The sequence below is a fragment of the Lycorma delicatula genome, chromosome 6 (genome assembly GCF_047948215.1).
Source record: "Lycorma delicatula isolate Av1 chromosome 6, ASM4794821v1, whole genome shotgun sequence".
NCBI classification, from domain to species: Eukaryota; Metazoa; Arthropoda; class Insecta; order Hemiptera; family Fulgoridae; genus Lycorma; species Lycorma delicatula.
Window position 1 is genome coordinate 38,943,963 of NC_134460.1, and position 26,889 is coordinate 38,970,851.

A 26,889-nucleotide genomic window follows, 5' to 3' on the forward strand; every position below is an offset into this window, starting at 1 on the left:
CGGTATTTTTTATAAAACTGATTCATTCTGTATAGGCTGCATCCGGTTCTAATGACAGTATCAGTTACCCATCGTCGTCTTGTCTATTCGCCATAGTCATTGTACTGTTTGTATATATGGACGGTTATGTGTGCATTTTATCTGTTTAGTTCATCTTGTAAAGTTTAACACGATGATTTTTTTTAATTACGGCATTAAAATGAGTACAAAAGGACAGCGTCTACGATCTTTTACAGTAAATGAAAAACTGCGCGTTATAGAAGAGGCTGAAATATTGGGAATCGGGCGGCAGGAAGAAAATTTGACTTAGATGAAAGCTGCATTCGAGACTGACGTAAGAAGAAACAACTTCTGGTGAAAGGCACTGGTAATAAAAGGGCTTTTCGTGGCTTAAAACCAAACCACAGATATATAGAAAAAAAATTGTATTGACTTAAAAACTAAAGTTTTTAATTTAGCAAAGATTTTATTTAATAAGTTCTTAATTAAAGAATTTTAAAAGTATTATGTTTAGAATTTTTAAATGGAAGTTAGTTTTTCATTAAAAAAAAATTATTATTAGTCGGAAAGTGTCGGATTATAATATACAAATAATGATAATTTGTGTGTATAGTAAAATGTTTTTATTTGTAAAAATATTATTCCATCTTTATTTTTTTGCTTTTAAATTAATGTAAACTGATATTTTTATTGACATGACAGCATTTACTCCTGTTACTCGACATTACAATTAATTACTATTTATTCGTTAGGCCTTTATATTTGCATCAGAATATTTTAATTTAGTTCTACGGATAATAATAAAGTAATTGTATACATAAAATTTCAGCCTATTTATTAATAATATATAATTAGTTCTCATAAATATAAATTATCAGATTATTGTTTTATCAATTTTTCAATTTGATAAAATTAATTATATTTATAATTAATACATTATATATTACTTTATTTCTTTTATTATTTTTGTATTGCCTTTAGTATGTCGTTTATGTAAATTTATATAATTGTTTTATTTACGTAAATATTCAGTTTTATCGTTGATTAGAAATAAAAAAAATTACAAATAAATAGAAAGTTGTCATTTTAAAAATTAGATATTATTTTACGTTACGTAATACCATTTATCATTTTAGCTTAAGTTAGTTTTATTTGTGTGTATACTTGCATATCTATATATAAACACCACCACCATATGTCCACGTATAATTTTTTTTGTCTTCAGTCATTTGACTGGTTTGATGCAGCTCTCCAAGATTCCCTCCCTAGTGCTAGTCGTTTCAATATATCCCCTACATCCCTAACAATTTGTTTTGCATGTTCCAAATGTTACCTGCCTGCACAATTTTTCCCTTTTCCAGTCCCTCCAATATCAAAGGGACTATTCCAGGATGCCTTAATATGTGGCCTATAAGTCTGTATTTATAATCTTATTAAGTAAAAAACTGTGTCCTTAACATTTTTTCATTATTTAATATTTTCATTTAATTTCATAAAGTTTGTTTCTTTTATTATTTAAAGTACAGGATCATTGAAAAAGGTTGGAGCAATTTAAAAAAAAATCGTATCTCAGAAACTACTAGAGATAATCAAACGAGTATTTTTTAAAAAATTCACCACGTCAATAAGTTTTTCTTACATACCTTAGAATGTTTCAATATGAGTTTCTGTCGGTCGCTCTGGAAACATCCAGCCGAAAATCGACTTCTGCCCAGGTCCGCTGGATCATCGTAGGCGTAACTGTGGCAGCAGCAGCGATCTAATCTTTTCTCTGAAGACAATATTTTTAATGTATCACCATAAAAAAAAAGTCTAGGGGTGTCAAATCTGGGCTTCTCGGAGGCCAAACCACAGGACGAGCCCTATCAATCCAACGATTTGGAAATCTTTCATTGAGAGCTCGTCGTACGCCTTTGCTAAAGTGTGGGGGCGCCGATTGAAGAAGAAAGTAACGTTGCTGTAATGCATTAATTCTCAAACTTTTTCGCCCACCGCCCACATTGAGAATCAAAAATTTTCTAGCGCCCCCAAAATTTTTAAACTTACCATCTATTAAAAATAATAATTAGAATTGCTGTTTTTAAGATGTGATAAAACAGCAATTGCATTTATTGTTTTTAAACGTGGCATATCCTATTTCTGAGTTGAAACTTACATTTTAAATGAGAGCAATTTGTCACTGATTTTTTTTTAATTTGATGATTTTTGAAATCTAAAGTATACTGTCAAAAAGTTGAATATTCAAGCTTTAATCTTTTTTTTTATTCGTCTTTCTAAGTATCTTGGTTGCAAAGTTAAAATAGTTTGAGTACAATAATTTTTTGTCGTAAAATATAGGTGTCTCATTAATTTTTTTTGTACTAGTGTAGTAGTTATTTAATTTTAGTTTTAGTCTGAACGCCCCCAATTTTCTGTGGACCTTCTACCGCTCCCCTGAAGGCCTCCAGCCCCACAAGGGGGCGTTATCGCTCACTTTTAGAACGAATCCTGTAATTTTTGAACAAGATAGTGGCCTCCGCACTTTAGCCTAGGCGTTCGACGCACTCTCAATGAAAGATTCCTTAATCGTTGGATTGGTAGGGCCAGTCCTGTGTTTAGCCTCTGAGAAGCCTACATTTGACACCCCTAGATTTTTTTCTCTGGAGATACGTTAAAAATATTGTCTGCAGTCAAAAAATCAGGGATGTACAACATTTAAGACAACGGATCCCCGCTGCTATTGTCACAGTTATGCCTGCGATGATCCAGCGGACCTGGGCAAAAGTCAATTATTGGCTCTGTTGGTCGCTACATTTTAGGGTACGTAAAAAAACGTTTTAATTGATGAATCTTTAAAAAAAAATTCGTTTGATTATCTCTAGTGGTTTCTGAGATACTGAATTTTTTAACTTACAGCAACCTTTTTCGAAACTATTATTTTTATTTTGATGTTATTTATTATTTTCTGATTTTTTTTAACATAATGATTCTTATTGAAAACTTTATATAGAATAATTTAAGATCTGCGCAGTATATTTGCGGTTCACACAAAACAGAAATAAAGTTTACTATACTAAGGCCTCATAACTTGGGTTAATGTGTCGTCAATAAGATTCAATTATCATCAGTCTTTTTTGTGTAAAATATATTAAACAATATTTCCGTGTCGTTTTCTGTTTTCTCTTTATTAACGTGAAAATCAATTACATGGTTTTTTCCTTTAAAAAAACGGGTATTTTTTCCATAAGATGTTGGAAAGGTAAGATTTAGGCAGCTATTAAAAAAAATAAAGATTTTAGATTTGCTGATGTTATAGTAACTTTAGCTGAGAGTAAAAAAGATTTTGAAGAAACAGTGAATGGCATGGACTTCATTCGTGCCATTCAAACGAAAAAAGACCATTCAAGGTACGCAAAAACTACCGAATGAAAATAAACAACAACAGAACGAAATGTAGTAGAAATGATGTAGGTGGACTACTGAATATAAAAAATAGGAAGAGAAAAGATTATGCAGGTAAAAAAATTCTGTTATTTGGGAAGTAGAATTACTAAAGGAACTGTATAAAATGCCGAATAGCACAGGCGAAACGAGCTTTCAGTCAGAAATATATTTGCTTATATCAAAAATTAATTTAAACGTCAGCAAAACCTTTTTTCAAAGTATGTGTTTGGAGCGTAGCTTTATATGGAAGTGAAACTTGGACGATCGAAGTACCTGAGAAGAAAATATTAGAAGCTTGTGAAAAGTGGTACTGTAGGAGAATGGTAAAAATCTGATGAGTGGATAAAGTGACAAATGCAAAGGTGTTGCGGCAAATTGATGAAGAAAGAAGTATATGGAAAAATATAGTTAAAAGAAGAGACAGACTTATAGGTCTGTTTGATATTGGACGGACTGGAAAAGGGAAAAATTGTGCAGGCAGGCAACATTTGGAATATGTAAAACAAATTGTTAGGGATGTAGGATGTAGGGAGTATACCGAATGAAACGACTGGTACTAGATAGGGAATCTTGGATAGCTGCATCAAACCAGTCAAATGACTGAAGACAAAAACAGAAATTAAAAAAATAATAATCGTCGGCGATAAAAATGTAATTTTATTACATTTTGTCCATCTAACCTTATTTATCACTCAGCCGAACGTCATTTCGATTAAACAAGTTTTAAAACGCTCATGACCCGTTTTTTTTTTTTTTTTAGTAAAAGGGCATCTTGTCAGAATCTGACATTAATTTTTTCGATAAATTTGGTATTTTTGGAATTGTAAGTGTAATGCGAATTTCATTATAACAATTTAATCGAAATGAAATGATTGAGCTACGTAATGGACGTATAGTTAAACTGTTTTATGAGTCATTAAGGCGCGAGTTTTCTCGTACAAGTTCATACTCTTTCAACTGAACATACATTCTGAGGCAAGTAATAGGTACAAATTTTTGTCTTACTGTGTAGCCTTATAAGATATTTAAAAATAATATACGCAAATACTTTATTTAATTAATAAATTTACATTCAGTAAATTTAATAACGTAAATTAACGTTAACCTTTATAATTTATTCATAAATACAGTTTACTAAAAAACATCTTTGAAAACATCACTTGCCGGACATAATTTTTCGTTCATGAGTAAGTAACAAATGCTTTGATTTAACAAGTGTTTCAGTAGCAATAAAACTTTTTTAAAGTAAATATTCAATTTTTTATGATTATTTTAAAAACATCCGGTTCCTGTGAATGACCCTGTATAAGACCCTGTATATATATCAGTTACTCTGATAGAACTTGAAATAAGCCATGTTAAAATGTAAATATTATGAAAAAGAAATAAAGAAGGAACATTTGTAGAATCACTGTTTTAATGTCGTGACAAATTTAATAATAAATTGCGGCTACATATTGGATTTCAACCAGGCTGTACTTGAATGAGGAACTGTATTTTCACGCGCGCCTTTTAAATTCGTAAATAGTTTCAAATATACGTCCATCACACAGCTCCATCATTTTATTTCAGTTACGAATTGTTGTAGTCGAATCCGTGTTACACTTATGATTCAAGCGGTACCAAATTTATCGTTCAACACCCGTGAGACCTCAAGATGCTTTTTTTTCGCAAAAAATGTCGTAAGCATTTCAAAAATCGTTTAATCGAACTGGTCATTTAGCAGAGTAATAAATAAAGAGTTAAATGAACGTGTTAGAATATCAATTTTTTTATCAGTCTTAGTATTTTTTTTATAACTGTCCAAATTTTACTTTTCCGAAAATCTGAAAAACCTTATTTTTCTGTTTTCACATCAATAATAAGAAAACGGAAAATGGCTGGCTTCTACGAATTTTGTTTTGACGACAGAAATATGGTATAGTCACCCGTTTTGTTATTTGACACTTAGGTTAATTAATTGTAAATAGATTTCTGTCTCTTATGTTTATTTTTAAGTACATTATGTAAGAACAAGTCAACCGATTTTAACGAAATTGTCGGGTGAATTTATCTATTTTATATTAAACTTAATTACAAGGTAGACTGCGTCTCGTCTAAAAATAGACGCGTAGATGCCACCTCGTTTTGATAAAATTAGTTTTTCTGAATTTACTCTTTCAGGATGTAATTAATATATAATAAAGGAATTGAATATAAAATTTCTCTTCGATTTTGTTGAACTTTACGTCATTTACTATGAATATATAAATGACTACTCAAGTGACTAAGTAAAGAATGATTGTTCCTCTCTTGTAATTACTTATTTTCCTATCGGAAGGAAAATAATAGAAATAACAAAGTTGTTATTTCTATTAAGTATATAAATTAAGTTTATTCAACTTAATTTGTTAAGTCAGTCGTTAACTTACTATAGAATTCAATTCTGTGATAATGAAGTGTTTATAGTACCGTAAAATGAATTTAACAACTAAAACCGTTATAAAAAAAAAGAAAGTAATTTAAGCCTTAAAAATTATATTTCTTTCTCTTGATAAAATTTAATATTATTTTCCATCCTGGTAACACTTAAGAAAATTAATAATAAAAATTTCTTCTTGCTTTTAATAGCGGTTTATTTAGTGAAAAATAATTTTAAAAAATTGTAATTGCGTAGACTGACTAATAAATATTTTATAAAAAAATCTTATTCCTAAGGGCGGTGGTTTATGTTAAACCACCAATAAAATACCGCAAATATTAATTTATGTTAAATAATATTAATATAAATTAATAAAAAATATTTTTACTAATTAATATTTTATAAATTAATATTAATATTTTAACACGAACTTACACGAGACCCTATCGGTTATCCCGAAAACGATATATCTATTTTCAAGAATAACAAACGTCAAAGCTTATCGAAGAAAATAAAGAATTAAATAGTTTATTGTTGCCTTTATTCATGCTCCTAATGTAGATATTCTGTCAGTACGGCTTGAATTCAACGAAATGTTGGTGATTTTTCATCACCATTTTGAAATCGCCCGGGATAAAATCCGAGGTCCGACTATATACTTGTATACATTATTGTTTGCCCTTTTACCTGGTTTATGTATTGATTACATTTATGCTTAAAAATATTACTAAATATATGTTCCTTCTTATAATTTATTCCTTTGATAATGAAAAATTAGAAAACAGTTAATAAAATTAAAAAAAAAAAAAAAACAGATAAAACAAATGAAAAAGTACATAAATAATGAAAACTGTCTTCCAAAAATAAACGCGTGAGAACAGGAACATTATAGTGTAATTCAGAACATTTCATAAGATATAAAAAAAAATAAATAAATAAAATACACTTTGAAAACAAAAACTGCAGCAGTTTGAAGATTTTAAACGAGTTCAGATCAAATAAAAATCTATATTCAAAGCAGAAAACAATTACAAGGAATGAATTGTTTTATATTTCAAAAATATAATTTTAAAAAGCTGACAACAAAATTGTCAGCTTTTTTTTTTAAAAAAAAGGTTGCCGTTGGAATTAATATTTTTTTAAAAATGATGGATTTTTATCATTTTTGATACTTATTTGTTTTTCAAGTGATGGCTGTAATAAAAATGTTGTGACGAGCTAGTTGTTGAGCAAGGGATCAAATGGACCCCAATTTTATTTTTTTATTAGCAATTATACTTTAAATGTTATATAGTTTTGATGATTAAAAAAAATCATTTTGTCAAGAGGGTTGATGACACGTATTTGAAATATTTATTGAATCTTAATTTTTTTTGGCCAGTTATAACTTTAAATTTTAAATATGCTTGGTTTCGGATAAATGCTCTTCATTTAGAATTTTTCTTTCTTCTTTTTCACTTCCTTGTACGAAGTAAAGGAAGTATTGTGATCGCGAAAAATGTCGATTTTCAGATTTCAACGGAAATATCCATTTTCACCATACCTGAATCCATTTTGACTAGTTTCGGTGTCACATCTGTACGTATATATGTATCTCGCATAACTTAAAAACGATTTGCCATAGAATGTTGAAATTTTAGATTTAGGACCGCTGTAACATCTAGTTGTGCACCTTCCCTTTTGATTGCAGTCGACTGGACCAAAAGTGTCCGAAAAAAAATTAGATTTTTTACTTTTTCTTAACTGTAGTAATCAGCCTTGATTGAGAGCTATTCAACGATATATCATAAGTGGTACGTATTTTCATGGGTTCCGGAGTTATAGTCAGATAAAATTTGTATTAATAAAGTATTTGGATCTTATAAAGGGAAACACATCGGTTCGAATCAAACTTCATCTCCATTTTTTTTTAACTTTGTTTTTTAATTTAAATATATTGATTATTAATAATTATTAACCTCCGATTGTAAAACAAAATTTACAATTAATAATTCAATAATAAGAATTTAAAAAAAATATGAAAAAATATCAGAACTTAACCTGCCACATGCTGGAATTTAATGCACTTCCCAGCAAATATTTTCCTCAAACAGGCCTAATAAATACGAGTTTCATATAAAAATTATACAGAATTAGTATTATATTATTTTTATATCTATCGCAATTTTAGAAAATTAAAATCATGAAATTTAAGAAAAATATTGTTTCGTATGGAGGGGAGGATGCAGCCCTATTAAATTTTTTAGACATTAACTGTTGCAAAAATTTTTTTTTGTCTTCAGCTATTTGACTGGTTTCATGCAGCTCTCCAAGATTCCCTATCTAGTGCTAGTCGTTTCATTTCAGTATACCCTCTACATCCTACATCCCTAACAATTTGTTTTACATATTCCAAACGTGGCCTGCCTACATAATTTTTTCCTTCTACCTGTCCTTCCAATATTAGAGCGACTATTCAAGGATGCCTTAGTATGTGGCCTACAAGTCTGTGTCTTCTTCTAACTATATTTTTCCAAATGCTTCTTTCTTCATCATCTATTTGCCGCAATACCTCTTCATTTGTCACTTTATCCACCCATCTGATTTTTAACATTCTCCTATAGCACCGCATTTCAAAAGCTTCTAATCTTTTCTTCTCAGATACTCCGATCGTCCAAGTCTCATTTCCATATAAAGCGACACTCCAAACATACACTTTCAAAAATCTTTTCCTGACATTTAAATTAATTTTTGATGTAAACAAATTATATTTCTGACTGAAGGCTCGTTTCGCTTGTGGTATTCGGCATTTTATATCGCTCCTGCTTCGTCCATCTTTAGTAATTCTACTTCCCAAATAACAAAATTCTTCTACCTCCATAATCTTTTCTCCTCCTATTTTCACATTCAGTGGTCCATCTTTGTTATTTCTACTACATTTCATTACTTTTGTTTTGTTCTTGTTTATTTTCATGCGATAGTTCTTGCGTAGAACTTCATCTATGCCGTTCATTGTTTCTTCTAAATCCTTTTTACTCTCGGCTAGAATTACTATATCATCAGCAAATCGTAGCATCTTTATTTTTTCACCTTGTACTTATTAATGAACTTATTAGTGAAATAATATTTTTTGTAGTTTTCATTTTTAAAAAATGTTTATATGTAATTTAATAGGCGTACAAGTAAGGCATGTGGTGTCCATATAAAATTTGGTGAAACATCTGATTATTCGTTTTTATTTTCATTTTGTTGTTGGTTACATCATAATAATTTAAAAAAACATTGTATTAGCTAGATATAAGCCTTACATTTATTTAAAGAGTAACAAAGAGACCTTTACTCTATCTTAATATTTCATGAATTAATAATTGTATAAATATATGATGTTAATAAAAACTAATATTTTAGCAATTGAGTAATTGCTCAGTTTATTAAAGAACTGAAAGATCGTATCTCACTTTCAAATGAGATAAGTTTAAATGACGTGCAGCAAAAAATGTGTATATGTAATTTAATAGGCGTATAAGGAAGTTATGTGGTGTCCACATCACATTTTGTTTTTAATTATGTTTACTCCAGTTTTCCAAAGAACTTTTTTCCTTTTGTTCAATAAAAGTTCATCTTTTCTTTGTGATGTTTAGCTTTTTTAACTTTAAACGTTGTAACTCAGGGTTATTTTTCATTATTATACAATTATAATTCTTGTTCTTTTCGTAATAGTGACTGGAATATAATTTTTTGTGATTTGTTTTACATTGTTAGACTGAGGGATATGTTGAACGGTGATAGATGTAATGACTTTATTATCCAAGATAAATATAAAAATATGGTGGGGTTTCAGTTCATCAGATTAAGCCATTAGAACCTACCGGGTTGGTCTAGTGGTGAATACGTCTTATCAAATCAGCTGATTTGGAAGTCGAGTGTTCCAGCGTTCGAGTCCTACTAAAGTCAGTTATTTTTATACGAATACTTATATGAATACTAGATTGTGGATACCGGTGTTCTTTGGTGATTCGGTTTCAATTAACCAAACAAGTAACAACAATTAACAAGTAAACAATTAACTTTACAAGTCTACACTTCATTTACACTCAAAAATATCATCCTCTGAAGTAATATCTGAACGGTAATTCTCGGAAGCTAAACAGGAAAAAAAAAGATTAAGCCATTAGGGACATTTTGAGATATTATTTTGGTAAAATTGAAAGCCTCCACCCGAAAAATTTGTGTAACCCATTTTAATTACTGTATCAGTCTTTGTATTGTTTCTGAAATGAGTTTATTTAAAAAATTCTTTTTTGTTCAAAAAAAAGCACGGTACGTTTTGTGGCGCGCTGAACTGAAATCATTCATTTTCGTTCGATATTCATTTCGACATACACCATGAAAACGAGACACCAAAAAATAATCCGACAGTATAGGTTTTTAAAACTAAATCGTCTGGAAAGCAACCGGTGTCAGAAAAAAGTGATCAACGAATTAGACGATCTGCAATCAGAAATCCTAATAAATCTTTAGCTCGTCGAATCTTCGAGTTACAAATTTCACAAAAAACCTCTAATAAAAAAAAAAATATATATATATAATGTCGCTCTTGTATTCATAAAAACAAATTCAGCTACTGAAAGAAATACTATCTATATAGAATACTACTATAATACGAACTATCTAATATAGAAAAACGTTTCCAATTTACTGTTGAACTTTCAGACAAAATTTTTTTTTTTTTTGTCTTCAGTCATTTGACTGGTTTCATGCAGCTCTCCAAGATTCACTTTCTAGTGCTAGTCGTTTCATTTCAGTATACCCTCTACATCCTACATCCCTAACAATTTGTTTTACATATTCCAAACGTGGCCTGCCTACACAATTTTTTCCTTCTACCTGTCCTTCCAATATTAAATCGACTATTCAAGGATGCCTTAGTATGTGGCCTATAAGTCTGTCTCTTCTTCTAACTATATTTTTCCAAATGCTTCTTTCTTCATCTATTTGCCGCAGTACCTCTTCATTTGTCACTTTATCCACCCATCTGATTTTTAACATCTGATTTAAAATAGTACTCTCGGCTAGAATTACTATATCATCAGCAAATCGTAGCATCTTTATCTTTTCACCTTGTACTGTTACTCCGAATCTAAATTGTTCTTTAACATCATTAACTGCTAGTTCCATGTAAAGATTAAAAAGTAACGGAGATAGGGAACATCCTTGTCGGACTCCCTTTCTTATTACGGCTTCTTTCTTATGTTCTTCAATTATTACTGTTGCTGTTTGGTTCCTGTACATGTTAGCAATTGTTCTTCTATCTCTGTATTTGAACCCTAATTTTTTTAACATGCTGAACATTTTATTCCAGTCTACGTTATCGAATGCCTTCTCTAGGTCTATAAACGCCAAGTACGTTGGTTTGTTTTTCTTTAATCTTCCTTCTAATATTAATCTGAAGCCTAAAATTGCTTCTCTTGTCCCTATACTTTTCCTGAAACCAAATTGGTCTTCTCCTAACACTTCTTCCACTCTCCTTTCAATTCTTCTGTATAGAATTCTAGTTAAGATTTTTGACGGATGACTAGTTAAACTAATTGTTCTGTATTCTTTACATTTATCTGCCCCTGCTTTTTTTGGTATCATGACTATAACACTTTTTTTGAAGTCTGACGGAAATTCCCCTTTTTCATAAATATTACACACCAGTTTGTATAATCTATCAATCGCTTCCTCACCTGCACTGCGCAGTAATTCTACACGTATTCTGTCAATTCCAGGAGCCTCTCTGCCATTTAAATCTTTTAATGCTCTCTTATATTCAGATCTCAGTATTGTTTCTCCCATTTCATCCTCCTCAACTTCCTCTTCTTCCTCTATAACACCATTTTCTAATTCATTCAGACAACGATTCAGACAAAATTAAAGAAAACGAATCATTTTTTAAAAATGTATTTTTACCGGTAAAACTAATTTTCACCTTAATGGATGTGTTAATAGACACAAAAACCGCCTTGTAAGTTTTGTGAAAGCACGCAATACATCTAAATTTAATGTTTGCTGTTGTTTAATGAAAAATCATGTAATCGGGTCTTTTCTCTTTGGTTAAAAGACTTTAATGTAGATGTTTATCTTTATATATATTAAATGAGTATTGCTTTCCTTAACCGGATGAATTCAATAATCTAAGTTGAATTTATCTTCGACAAGATTTTTGCACCCGCATATCTTAAAGCATTATTTATTTAGCCAGGCTTTAAATGAAAAATTGCAGGTAGTTTGATAGTCCGAGAAGAACCTCTGAAATATTTAATGTAATGTGATTTTTTTCTTGTGGTTATACAATTGAAACATTGTTTTTTCTCAGAAATTACGTGGTCTGAATCACTTAAAGGAAATAATATAAGAAGCGATTCCAACGAAAACAGAAACTGAACGATAAAGGATGCGCGTATTGAAATTTATGTAACAAAACTACTTGAGATGCAGATTTGGCAAATAAAATAATTAACTAAGTATTTTTATTTTTATTTAACTCGTGCCTTAAACCCCGCCATTCTTTTATGATGAATCTGTTTGTGTATTTGTTTATTTATTTATATACAAGTATATAAATAGATTATTTTATTATAATTATGTATTCATTTTTTTTTCAGACTGCTCTCAGCATATTCTTTCAAGAGGGTGCATTACCTACATATTCTCAAGCTGCAGCAGCTGCACATTTCGGACAAGTATGTTTATTTTAGATATATTTATGAAATAAATATTATGCAGTATTATTTAATATAAACTTTTCGAATCAAATAATTTCAAGTCGAGATGTGATGAAGTAATTTTTAGTTACAAAAGGAGATTTTTATTTCCTGGTTATGTTCTTATACCGTGTACTATCTATACAGTACATTAGGGAAATTATCCTAATCAGTTCAAATTTTTTTATCGGGCTTTTTGCACATCTTGACTTTTAATGATCCTTGCTAACCAAAAAACAAAATTTTAACTTTGAAATATTCCGGAAGGTAATGTATGCCGGCCTGCTTTATGCTTGCTAATTCCAAACTAGATGGTCTGATCTGATTGAAATTTGGTACGATGATTTCTATATATGGGAAATTGAGCCATTTAGTTCTACAATGAAGGCACAATCGGTTTTGGTAGAAGTTAAGGAGGTACTGATTTACGTTTCTAATCTATAAATTTTATTTTAGGGGTAGGTATTACGATAACCTGATCCTCGTAGGGGAAGACTTCCGCCTTGTGACAATCCTGGTCGCCACCCCACCCTCTTCGTTTCTAGCCCTGATGGGCTTTATCAAAGGTCGAATTTTAGACCCTCTAAACTTGATAACACAACGCAATCATCAGATTGGCCTCTGTCAAAATGCCACCGATGCAAATGCCTCGGCAGACATTTCCATCAATGTATTTACACAACTTACTATCGCCTTCACATGTCCTCTTCCAACCACAACCACCTACCATAACTTAAACCCTCAAATATCAAATTAACCGATTCGCGTTAGTGCGATCCCCGCGCTTTCCTCTTATACCGAAGGTTTCATCCAAAAACTCTTCCTACGTATAATTTTTATTAGACTATGCGCTCAGATAATTACTTGATAAAGTTTTTAAATACTAAAAACACCATCCTCATACTAATAAAACAAAGTGTTAATCGCAACGACAATTTTGTTTTATTATTAAATTTACTCAAAGACCTCTTGATATATTTTAAAATCAAGAGATAGATTCACGAATATATTAAGCCTCTAATGAAAACATACTCTATCTCTCTCTGTGTTCTGGTCTGCTTTCGGGAGCGAAGTCAATGCTTATACCCTCCCACACCGCAGCTCTGTCGCAGAGCTCTCCCCACATCCATTCTCATCCTAACATCGAATATTTCAGCTAACGGGGATTAGATGCCAAAACGCCTCATACTTTTCACTTCAGAAAAATACGATGCGTGTAACGGCCATCGGATGATTCAGTCCAATGTCTTAAATGAAAATCTTAGTCGTCTATTTCTTTTATGCGCCCAGAGTTAAGTTGCCCTCTCTACGACAGTATCTTTGTTTCCAGCCGAGGCTTTTCTGTGGAAATCAATATCATCTGCATGACAAATCGATTTAAAATCCTATTTTAATTTCGCTAGTGTAATTTTAGTCCTTTGAATATTTTTGACTAAAATCCATCCAAGCGAATACGGTAAATTATAGTAAATAATTTTTCTTAGGAGAGAGAGAGAGAAAGAAGTTTTTTCTTAGGTAGCTAAGATACTTTCTGATGGATTTTGGTCTTACCAGAAGTATCCGGCTAAAGTTTAAGTTAAAAATAAAGGTAATTGGTGAGCATACATTAAGGGCAATTTAGATAATTACGGTTGCGTTAAACAATTAGCATGGCGCAGCTTGACCTGCGATGGAGCTGTGTATTGGGAAGGTAAAGGCGGTGATCTTGTTCCCATAAAGCGGACCAGACCAAGGGAAAGTTTAAAGTTTAGCGGGCCTCTACGTTGTAGCTGACGTGAAGATTAAATGTTTTCAGGCCGATTAATACCATCGGGTTGGTCTAGTGGTTAACTTGTCTTCCCAAATCAGCTGATTTGGAAAGTCGAGAGTTACAGCGTTCAAGTCCTAGTAAAGCCAGTTATTTTTACACGGATTTGAATACTAGATCGTGGATACCGGTATTCTTTGGTGGTTGGGTTTCAATTAACCACACATCTCAGGAATGGTCGAACTGAGAATGTACAAGACGACACTTCATTTACACTCATACATATCATCCTCATTCATCCTCTGAAGAATTATCAAAACGGTAGTTACCGGAAGCTAAACAGGAAAAAGAGAGGCCGATTAATAATACGCAGTCTACTCGTGACGTCACAACCTCGCACATTGGCTGGGCCTAGAGTATATTATGTGTAATCTTTAAATAATATGTTCAATCAGTAGTGAATTCGGAAATATATTACTCGTTAATTTGTTAATTTACGCTTTTTATCTGTTAAATTTATTTGTGCTGTAACTCGTTTAAAATGAAGGTTATTGTGCACGCTTGCTGAACGTAGGTTGGTATTATACGAGTGTGTGCATCGTACTTGAACCAATGAGCGGCGCATACATTATAATGTATTTACCACGGGTACTCAATTATATTTAGTACTATTATAAATTAAATCCCTATATAACTCGTTATCTTATTAAATAATTGTTAATATTTCTGAACTTGAAATAATTGAAACAGTTATACTTTTGCGTAATACATAGTCTACGTTAATATTGTTATTATTATTTGAAAAAATTATCTATTTTTTTCGATTAATCTTAGTTCATAGGAAAGTATTTTTATATTTATTACATGCTTTTTTTTTCTGTTTAGCCTTCGGTAACTACCGTTTAGATCATTTTTCAGAGGATGAATGAGGATGATATGTATGAGTGTAAATGAAGTGTAGTCTTGTACATTCTCAGTTCGACCATTCCTGAGATGTGTGGTTAATTGAAACCCAACCACCAAAGAACACCGGTATCCACGATCTAGTATTCAAATCCGTGTAAAAATAACTGACTTTAGTAGGACTTGAACGCTGGAACTCTCGACTTCCAAATCAGCTGATTTGGGAAGACGCGTTCACCACTAGACCAACCCGGTGGTCTTTGCTTATTAATTACAATTTATAAATCACACTGTTGTACAACGATGCGAAATTATACAAAAATCTTATACGGTTTATTTTTTCTGAATTTATTAATATACATCGTAAAAATGTTTTTGAATTTTTCAGTGTTTATTATAAGAAAATGGTTTCAAAGCGACTATATTTCAAGTAAATCGGGTTTTTTTCTTGGAACTGTTTAGCGTGAGTAATCTCGATTATAAGATTCTCCTTCATTAGACGTTTTCTTGCATATTTTTTCTATTATTCGTTTTAGCCTTAAAAAAAACTGTTTTAGCAGTTAAAAAAAAAAAATTATTACCGTTCCAAAACTTTAGCGAAGTAAAGCAGTTTGAACGTAACGTAGTTTGTTACGAAAGTAGTTTTGAGTCGTCTATAGTTACATTAAAAGAAAGAAAAGTAATTTAAGTAAACTGTAAATTTTTCTACTTACGTGTATGGAATATCGAACGATAGATAAGTTAAAGGAAATACACCTTGCAGATTTCAAACACCAATTTTTATTTTTTAAATTAATATATCGGTTCATTTTGGCGTTTTATTATGTTTAGATTATTTAATTAAATATATTCATACAGAATGTTAAGAATTTATGGCAATCCTTAAATAAATTTTCAAAAATTAAACGTGGAATTTATCAGATTCTTCTCTCACAAAAATATCTAATTTTCAGCGTGAGAAACACTTCCAAGCTACCCCGTAAGGGCAACTTAAAGATTTAATATAGAAAGGATGGATTGTTACAAATCATTTTAAAGGACATTGAAAAAAAAATTGAAGCAAAAAAACTAAGGCTGGAATAACCGTAATCAAAATATTGGTAATTTGGTATTTTTTACAGTCCGTTTGAAAAGTGATCTATAGTAACTCTGAAATAACTGCTCCCCAGTAAAAATAGAACTAACTTTATTAAATGCTTCTCTTTCAAAAAGATCTTTTTTCAGTACTACTGAGACTACTGTTTGCGGTATATTTTATGTAGACCACTTTTGAAATTAACTGTGAAATATGTTAATTAATCGGCCGTTATTTAGGTTAGGTTGTCGTTCCTGATATTTTTTTATGTCAAAATTGTTTTTCAATGGGTTTTAAAATTATTTTTCACAACCCCACCTTTCCAATTAAAATTTTTGAGTTGTTTCCTCATGGGGGATTTAGGGAGTGGTGATTTTATATTGATAATCTACCTTATGAACGCTCTCATGTACGTATTTTCTATATTCTTCTTTCATATCCGTTTTAAGGATTATTTTGAATTAAATGGAAAGATGAAATTTACTCAAAGAATAATAATAATAAATTACTGATTCCATTAAAAATGTTATATAATTTTTTTTTTTATCCACCTTGATTCTCTTGGGCCGACGTCTAGCAGCCCGATTCACTTCACCCTCACTTTGCTGTGGTTCTAACATCCTGTAATTCAGGTCAGCTCGATAGATGCACGGTTGTCATAGACCCTTGTCGACACAGTGGGCATGTTGCCGATTCGGCGACTCCAATGCGGTGGAGCTGGCTCTGGAAATAGTCGTACTCCGTCTTCATTCGAAACTGTGCAACGGCCTTATTGGAAGATCTACTTGGAAGATCTACTGGCACTCGCCCTTTTCGTCAAGTAATGATGCCCATTTTATTGCTTTTCTTTTAACTATAGCCGTCATTTCTGCTCCAACTCCCCCATAATTGATGTATTGATTAATTTTTTGCCGTCACAAAAGGTAATGATTGATTTATCAGGCTGTTCCTTTCTGGCACGTTCTTTAGCAAATTGATCAATTTTTTTCATTACCTTATAACCCATAATGTGCCGGTGTCCACTGTAAAACGACTTGTGTGCCCTCTAAAATCAACTCCTCAATCAATTGCTGACACATATTAACTTGATTTGTAGAAGAGCAGGTAGCAGAAACGGCAATTATGGCAGCTTGCGAATCAATCAGGATAACGACTTTCTGCGATTTGATTTTTTTTATGGATTCCAAGGCGAGAAAAACTGCTCTGATCTCGTCGTCAAAGTTACTGGCTAGCTTCCCCGCAGGATCTGATAACTGGAAAGCTTCTGCATAAACTTCAGCTCCTCTATCCTTTCTTGCACTCTTTGCAAAACCGTCTGTGAAAATGTGTAACCATAGGAGTGTGGGATACCGCTCTCTTATAGTTTCGAGCGCAAAATTCTTTAGCTCTGTACTTGAGCAGTTTTGTTTGTTTATCGGCTGCAGGAGCTATAAATTTCTTCTGTTGATTTTCTATAGATCCTTGGTAGAATCGTAACGAAATCTTTCTAGTACGAATGGCAAATCGGTTATTTAATTAAACTTCCTTAAGAGAACAGCCACAGAACGAATTAGATAAAAAATTACACGTGGGTTGTTGCGATGCCTCTATATGTAAATGTCTGGTGATCGAAAAAGTTAATAACCAAAAATATGTTGGAATAATATTAGATGAAAATTTAAGGTAGGAGGTCCGTACTTAGTTTATTGTAAAAACTGAATTCTTATTTATTCTATACACTAATATCAATATTTAAAAGCAAATGACATTAAATTAATATATTGTGCGTTTGTACCATCAACATTACAATACGGTTTATCAGTTTTGGGTGGAACTTTTAATTCTCAGTTTAGCAAATTTTTTATAATGTAAAAAGTAATAATTAAACATCTGTATAAATAAAAATGTAAATGTTCGTTTGTTCAAAATCTTAAATCTCCGAAAGTTCTTCACCGATTGTTTTGAAATTTTGACCCAACGTTGCATTCGAATGCGCGCGTGTTTTTATATACCTAAGATGTCACACCTGTGACAGGTAAAAACATGCTTTTTTGAAAAACAGCGCTATCTGTTGGACGTAAAAGCAACATACCCTATACTAAATATTTTACGTTCCATTTCAATGTTTCCGATATGTGTGTCCGCTATAGCCACTAAAAAAAACTGCTGGACCGATTTACGCGCGGGGAAAAAGGGGGAAATTCGGAAAACGGAAATAGGGAAAAACATAAAAGGGAAGAAGGGGATAAAGAAAAAGGAAAGGGGAACATAAAATAAAGACAAACAAAAATTGGAAATGAAAGTGGAAAGGAGAGGGGATAAGGAAGAGAAATGGAGTAAAGAGAAGAAAGGGAAAGGTTAAATTTTGTGAAGTTTCGTAATGTTCAATTTGTTAATATTTTATCAAACATTCAATTTTGTTAATTTATACTCAAATATATATATATATATATATATATATATATATATATACTCAAATCTAGCAACAGCGAAGCATTGTCGGGTCTGCTAGTTTTAAATAAACGTAGACTTTACTAGAAGTTCTCATTCAAAGGAGTTACATTCAACATTCAGTTATGATATTTACTTACTAAGTAATGATACATTTAAGAGCTACCAGGAGTATCGTTAAAATTTGACCATTATACGAATACAGTTTATTTATATTAGTACAAGACTGGTGAACCTTGCACCAAATAAATTCTTTAAAGATCGAGTTACCAAATATAACAAATAATGTAAAAAAATAAAATAAATTAAAAGTATTTTTTTCTTTAATATATATATATATATAATATTTCTTTATTTAAAATATAACTTATTTTATTAAGTACAGGTTGTCCCGTATAAAACGCAACCCAACCTTATATTGGTAGGTATTGAAATAATAAAAAGGCATGTGTAAATGTAAATGTAATTTTTATTATTACCATCCATTACTTTTCATTTAGAGTAAATGTTGGAAGTGGCCGCCATCTTCTTGAATACAAGCTTCAATTCTTTTTACAGCGTTTCTTGCAACTTTTTTCAAAGTTTGTGGCCGGATATTTAATACAGCTTGTTCAATATTGTCTTTTAATTGTTCAAGTGTTCGTGGTTTGTTGCTGTAGGCTTTTTCTTTGAGGTAACCCCCATAGAAAAAAATCCGCCGCAGTCATATCTGGAGATCTCGGTGGCCACAAGCCTCGACCGATAACACGATTACCAAAGAATTCCTCAACGAAATCAGAAGTTGAACCTGCGTAGTGCTATGTCGCACCGTCATGTTGTAGCCAGCAGTGTCTGTCTTCCTCTTCCAAGAGTGCGATGAACTGAAATAAAATATCCTGGTATCGTTCTGCATTACTGGTGTACTCGAAAAAAATAGGACCGATTATTTTCTTCCGCGATATCGCGCACCACACGCCCAACTTCTGCGGGTGTAATTGTTTTTCGTGATAAAACGTGGGGATTTTCAGCGATCCAAATTCTACTGTTTTGGCTGTTTACGTAGCCATCCAAATGAAACCGTGCTTCATCTGTGAAAAATAACGAATCCGTAACATTAATTCCCTCACGCAGAAATCGACGGAATCGTTGATAATATTGTAGCCGTTTTTCTTTGTCGGGCTCAAAAAGTCGTTGAACCATTTGAATGCTATAAGGTCGTAATTGTAATTGTTCGGTTGCCCGATGAACAGTTGATTTAGACAAATTAATTTCAGCAGACAAACGTCTGATCGATTTATTTGGCCAAGCTGGTAATCGGTCTTTGATTTCTGTGACTGTATCTGTATTCAACACTGACGCAGATCTTTTGTGTTCCTTGTTATTAACAGAACCGGTCTCTCTAAATTTTGCGACTAACCTTAATACTGATGTTTTGTTGGGAGCTGGTTTATCTGGGTACTTATGGCGAAACAATTCTTGCACTGCAACCGCTGATTCGTACTGAAGTACGACTCGACAATGAAAACACGTTCATCTAGCGAAAACACCATCTTATCTCTAGCAATACACTGAACGTTATGATTGCATTGTTGTTAAGTGTTCTACTGCGTCGCCGCGATGTTCAGATGTTGGACGAGTCCATTTCAGTAACGAGTAGGGGAGTAAGCTTGACTTTTGAAATTTCATGGATTAGTGATTGATAGCTTGCGTTTTATATGGGACACCCTGTATTTTTAACTAGTTTATCTATCGGTCTTTTTTATCAAAACATCTTTAGTTATTACTAAAATTGCACTTATCTGATTTAATTTTGTTTTGCTTATGAACTAAATATATATCATTTTCAATGTTTCTCTTTTTATTGTATTGACTTACAGGTCTGATCTGTTACTATTGTTAAATGAATGTTCTAAATGAACGAACAAAATCTTGTACCTTTTGGTGGTGGTGAAGCCAAAATAATTTATTATTTCTTAAATAGAGAAGTGAAATTTTTTTTTTGAATTCAACAAATTAAGAACAGGGAGGGAGTACGGGGACTTCTCGGATGTACTTTATATGTATCACTGCACTCTAATTAACAAAAAAAAAAAAAATGTTTCCATAATTTTTAGAAGTTTCGTCTGGTTATCTATCTTTGTTAATTTTAAAAACCACTGATCAAAGGATACCTTTACAATTTAAAATCTTGATTATCTAAAGGAAGTTTTTACGGCTTACTTCGATGATTATTCCGTGTGTTTCAAAATTAATATCAGAGTTTATTGAAAAGTATGTCAGTATTAAAAAGTAAAAATAAAAAAAATCTTTAAATCAAATCTTGTGAACGATCATGTAATTTTTCGTTAAAAAACTTCCATTTGTGATATCATGAAAATGTATTAAGGGAGGTTACTTGAAAAACTTCGTCTATTAAAAAAAAAATAAATAAATAAAATAAAATAAAAATTCGTTCGATCTGATAGTCAGATTAAATAAAAAGGAATATGTAAGAACCGATCTCCTTCGTTCCACTAAAACATCTTTCATTTTTTTTCTCTTATGTGCTCCATATAAGGCTTTCATACAACTTCTCTTTATTGAACTTCTTCTATCTAAAAATTTTAGTTGAATTATATATATGATTTAGAAAAACAGAACGATAAATTTATTTTTATAAACCTACGCACTCCTTGGCAATAATGTATCTCTCTCTCTCTCACACACACACACACACACACACACACACACACACACACACACACACACACACACACACACACACACACACACATACACACATACACAATGACTAATAATATAAATTTTTTCTCGTAGATGATAATTTAATACAATATTTATTGTTTTTAAATTCAGTCTAATTTATTTTAATTAATAAATGTTGTATAGAATATATGTATTTCTAGGCATTGGATTTCATTTGACGTAAATTTGTTTTCATGTAGGTCTGTCTATCTATATACGCCCTTGAAATGTAGTACAATAAGTGTGTAGGATTATGTTATGTTTTGTTCATTGTGTGAAATCAATGTGACGGATTCATGATATGTGTGTTATACAATAACATTTTATTCGTATTGTTAATAAATTTGAATCTAGAATTAAATTCTGCTTTTTGTTAGTTACATAATGAATGACATGTTTAGAACAGGCGTTTATCTTTCTTTGTATTTATACGTGTGCTCTCTCACTCTGTCTCTCTCTCTCTCTCTTTCTCACACACACACACACACACAAGTACCTTGGATTGAGTTACTAAATTAAAATAATTAATATTTTACACAGCTTTATTGCAATTGCTATTGTGTTTATTATTTTTAGTTCTTATATTTTTATTTATCTATATGAGTAAAATTGAAGTGGTCGTACATTAATAGTTTTGAGTTTGAAAGCTTTTTTTACCATCTTTAACCGTAGAACCGGTTTTTACCATAATTTTTAGAAATTTTGTCTGGTTATCTATCTTTACTTTGTTAATTTAAAAACCACTGATCCGATTCAAAGGAAACTTTTATAGTTGGAAATATGATCTGAAGAAATTTAACGGCTTACGTCAGTGGTTATCCTGTGTATTTCAAAATGATTATCGGGATTTTAAAGATATTAATATTCAGAGTATAAATATTTATAGTAATATTTATTAATTTTTTACTTACATTGAAACAATATACACGAATGGAAAAGCAATTGAAACAATTTTTTTTATAAGTGTTCAGTGTAAGTACCATTCGTCACACGGAACACATCCAGCCGACAAGAGGGTTCATTCCATACTTAAATCAGCAAGTCTGGAGTAATTAATGCGACAGCTGCTTCAATTCTTTGTCTCAATTCGTGCAGGTCCGCTGATAACGGTGGTACATACATTTGATACTTTGTAAACCCCCAAAGAAAAATAATTGCACGGGGTCAGATCGGGCGAACGTGGAAACACGGTAAACAAGCTCTGTCATCTGGTCGACGACCGATCTAGCGGTCGGAGAGAATTTCATTCTATTGACCACGCACAGTATTATGCCAGTGAGGAGTAGCACCATCTTGTTGCCAAATAAAGTTCTGTGTTTTGTATTGCAAGAGTAAAAGAGCCGCCGTGGTTGTTGTATATCAAGCTAGTTAATTTCTGACACACTTGCTTAACCCACCGGGTGGTTGGTCTAATTACTAGTCATCGCAAATCAGTTGATTTCGAAGTCGAAAATTCTAAGGTTGAAATCCTAGTAAAGGCAGTTACTTTTATACGGATTTGAATAGTAGACCGTGGATATCGGTCTTTCATGGTTGGGTTTCAATTAAGTACACTACCTGAGACTGTACAAAACCACACTTCATTTACATTAATACTCATTCATCCTCTGAAGTAATACCTTACGGTGGTTCCGGAGGCTAAAAAGAAACAGAAAGATACAATTACTTCGGAGAAAAAGAACGGCCCGTAAACTTACCGTCGGGATACGGCACAAATAACATTCAATTTTGGGTAGTCTCGTTCACGCTGCAATATTTCATGAGGATATTCTGATCCCCAGATACGCACATTGAGTGTTTACTTTTCCATTAACATGAAAAGTTGATTCTTCACTGAATACGACACGATAACAAAATTCATCGCCACGGTGCATGATTTCATTTGCGAAGCTAGCACGCAACCGTAAAATGTAGGCTTTAGAGCTTTATAACAGCTATAAATGATATGGACGCAGTTGTAACGCACAGCTAAAATTGTTGAGTTGCTCTTTCATTTTATGTATAATTAATCAATTTACGTGAAATTTGAGAAATATTACTTAGCATTAAAACTCCGATTTTCATTTTGAAACACACGGTACATACTTTTCATTTCAACTGCTCGGGGCGGTTATTTCTCTTCATTTCTATCAAAAAAATTAGCGGGAGAAAAATTAAAGATCATATTGTATTTCATTTTCCATCATATTTATTTCAGAAAATTATTTGTTGTCGATTCGGTTAAAATATTTGTGGTAGAAAATCAAAGTCATTGCAATTCTTAATGATGTAAAATTTTTAGGATTTTATTTTCCTATAAGATTTTTTTTAATGAAATGCGTTTGTTGGTATTAAACATCTATATACAGATTAACAAATTAAAATATTATAGTTCTTAATTTGTAAAAATATTTAATTTTTTGAAACCATACTAATTAAAAATAAATGTAGACAAAGTTGACTTTAACGCAGTAAGTTTATCTGCGTTGTTCATTATTACTCTAAAGAAATATGGACACAGTATCAATTCGCAGTATATTCATATTTTATTAGTTATCAAAGTTTAGAAAGCGTTTAACCCAAAGATGTGCAAAGATGTTGTTCTCTCACCATAAGCTCTGTGAGGAATATTTTACGTCTTGCATTTCACACTACGGGAGATTCAAACATAACTTACATTACTTAAAAAACGTTTATATAGACAACTGTTTCTCAACCGGTGGTCCGCAGGAAGATTTTAGTGTTCTATGAACTTCTTTTTATTTATTACATAATTTTACAACCATTATTACTCTTCTTTTTTTTTTTAATGGCAGTAACAATGCATACAACTGAGAAAACCGAGTACTTGCTTACCTTACAACTGGTAGTTTACAGTATTGTTTGAACATTTCAGGTAATTAGTCCGCAACCCACCGGGTTGGTCTAGTGGTTAACGCGTCTTCCCAAATCAGCTGATTTGGAAGTCGAGAGTTCCAGCGTTCAAGTCCTAATAATACCAGTTATTTTTACACGGATTTGAATACTAGATTGTGGATACCGGTGTTCTTTGGTGGTTGGGTTTCAATTAACCACATATCTCAGGAATGGTCGAACTGAGACTGTACAAGACTATACACTCATACATATCATCCTCATTCATCCTCTGAAGAATTATCTAAACGGTAGTTACCGGAGGCTAAACAGGAAAAAGAAAGAAAGGTAATTAGTCCGCAACCCACCGGGTTGGTCTAGTGGTTAACGCGTCTTCCCAAATCAGCTGATTTGGAAGTCGAGAGTTCCAGCGTTCAAGTCCTAGTAAAACCAGTTATTTTTATACGGATTTGAATACTAGATCGGTGTTCTTTGGTGGTTGGGTTTCAATTAACCACACATCTCAGGAATGGTCGAACTGAGAATTTACAAGACTACACTTCATTTACACTCATACATATCATCCTCTGAAGTAATAACTGAACGGTAATTCCCGGAGGCTAAACAGGAAAAAGATAATTAATCCGCGAATTTCTAAAAAAAAACCTGCACTTTCTTCAGTTTGGTATGCAACTTTTGTGTATGTACAAGCTTAAAATTTGTATTGGTCCGCAGTATCAATTTTGTTGAGAAACACTGATGTAGACTACTATGTGTGTTATCTTACTTGCGCTTAATTATTATAGATGTACGTTGTATTTTATCCGTTTGTTACAGTTTTTAAAATTATTTTGTAGTAAGGGAAAAAACGTAAAATATTCTAACGTTTAGGTAGTTTAAATAGTTACACTGTTTATTACGCGTTTATCTTACCCTGGAATATTTAAGAGTTGGTCGGGGCAAATCTCTAAACGCTTTTTATTTTCTCTGCGTTTCGTCTTAATTGTCGTTACAAAATGATATGCTGGACCTCTCTATAGCCCTTATTACAGAATATAATTAGGCTTCTTTTCTCGATTTATCACACTTTTTTAAAATAACTGATGCAGTAATTTCCTGCCCTTTTTTGAGAAGACATTTTAAATTTAAAATAGTGTAAAATTATAATAGTAATAAGTATTGTATAGAAAAAAATATTAAAATGCACGTAAATAAATGAAAAAAAAAAAAAAAACAAAATTAATCAAGTAGTAATGAACGAAGCTTTAACAGAAATCAATACTTCACCACGCGCTTCTAATAAAACTTAAATAATAAATACCGTTGTATGGCTGATGATGTATGTTTTTAGAAAGTTAACGGTAAACCGTTAAAGTGTAAAAATATAAGTCAATATCCTAGTTTTCCTTCCCACCGCTTAATCAGGCGACACGGCTCAAGAAGTGATGTGGGTTCTACCTAGGGTGTCTGAAAACACCCTAAAAAACTTCTTATAATCTTATTCTGTATTAAACATCACGTTGTACGTGTAGCAGATTCGCGCTCCCAAGGCTCATTTTTGGTACAATCTTCTCTTCCGGATGTAAATTAGATAATTTCCTTGCAGATAAAAAAGTTTGAAGTCAAAATAAATCTGGTATCGATTTTCATCATTCCCGCCGCTGCCACTTTGTATTAGTACATTTTTAAAAAGTGTATGGTAAAAACATTTTCTCATAGTAGCTTCATTTTAATATTTAATTTTTTTGCCGCTGTGGGTAGGGGTCTTTTATTTCGGTGAATTGTATTAAGGGAGATAGAACTTCATACAAATTTTTAAAATAGATAAATTTAAAAAATTGGTCGGTATATCTATTTAAAAACTTATCATATGTAATTTTTCATTTTGAAACAATCTGCTATAAAAATTGTCGAGTAACAATCAGATGAATTATTTATTACTTTCGGATGTAGTATTATAGAATTGGTTTTTTGGATTTATTTATACAAAACCTTTCACATAAATTTTTTTTGACGTTTTTTAATGACAATTAAAAAAATTCGTTTCGGCACGCTGGAAGGCGGAGGTAAATTTTACCGGTGATAAGTAGGGGATAAGATTTTCCACCTTATTAAGAAAAACTTCAAATTTACCCAATACACAATAGTTACAGTGAAAAAAATTTTCACATGTTTAGCATACATCAAGCCCCCATCATATTACAATTTTTCAACCCAATGGCCTTAACCTAAGAATAGTAGGAATTTTAAACGAATTCGATATTTTACTTAATAAGACAATTTTTTTTTTACTGTTTTTTCTCTTTGTCATTCCTTGTCGTAAGGATGGTCATATCAAAAATTATTACAGATAAAATGTTTAGTTAATGTTTACAGGGCTAACGACCACTTTAAACAGATTTGATATTGTGCCTATTAAGGGAGGAATGATTTTTTTTTGTCTCCGAAACTCCATTTTTTCCACCCCCTGGGCCAATGATTGGTGATATTTAAAATCTTTACTTAGATACATTTTAGAGCCCTATCTAAAAAATAGTAGAACTTTAAAAAAGTAATTCGAAAAAAGAAAAAGGAATTCAATATTTTAATTAATAAGAAAGTTACAGCGGTATTTTGTTTTTTCGAAAAA

At 31.7% G+C, this 26,889-nt stretch overlaps 1 protein-coding gene across 2 annotated transcripts in view; it reads left to right on the forward strand.

Moving 5' to 3' along the window:
- Nucleotides 1-26,889, forward strand: part of LOC142326999 (UBA-like domain-containing protein 2-A) — a 187,349-nt gene that overhangs the window by 100,248 nt on the left and 60,212 nt on the right. For both annotated transcript variants that reach the window (XM_075369746.1, XM_075369747.1), the window contains exon 2: nt 12,451-12,528. In XM_075369746.1, coding sequence (XP_075225861.1) covers nt 12,451-12,528 — 78 coding nt within the window. The remainder of the gene's footprint in view (nt 1-12,450; nt 12,529-26,889) is intronic.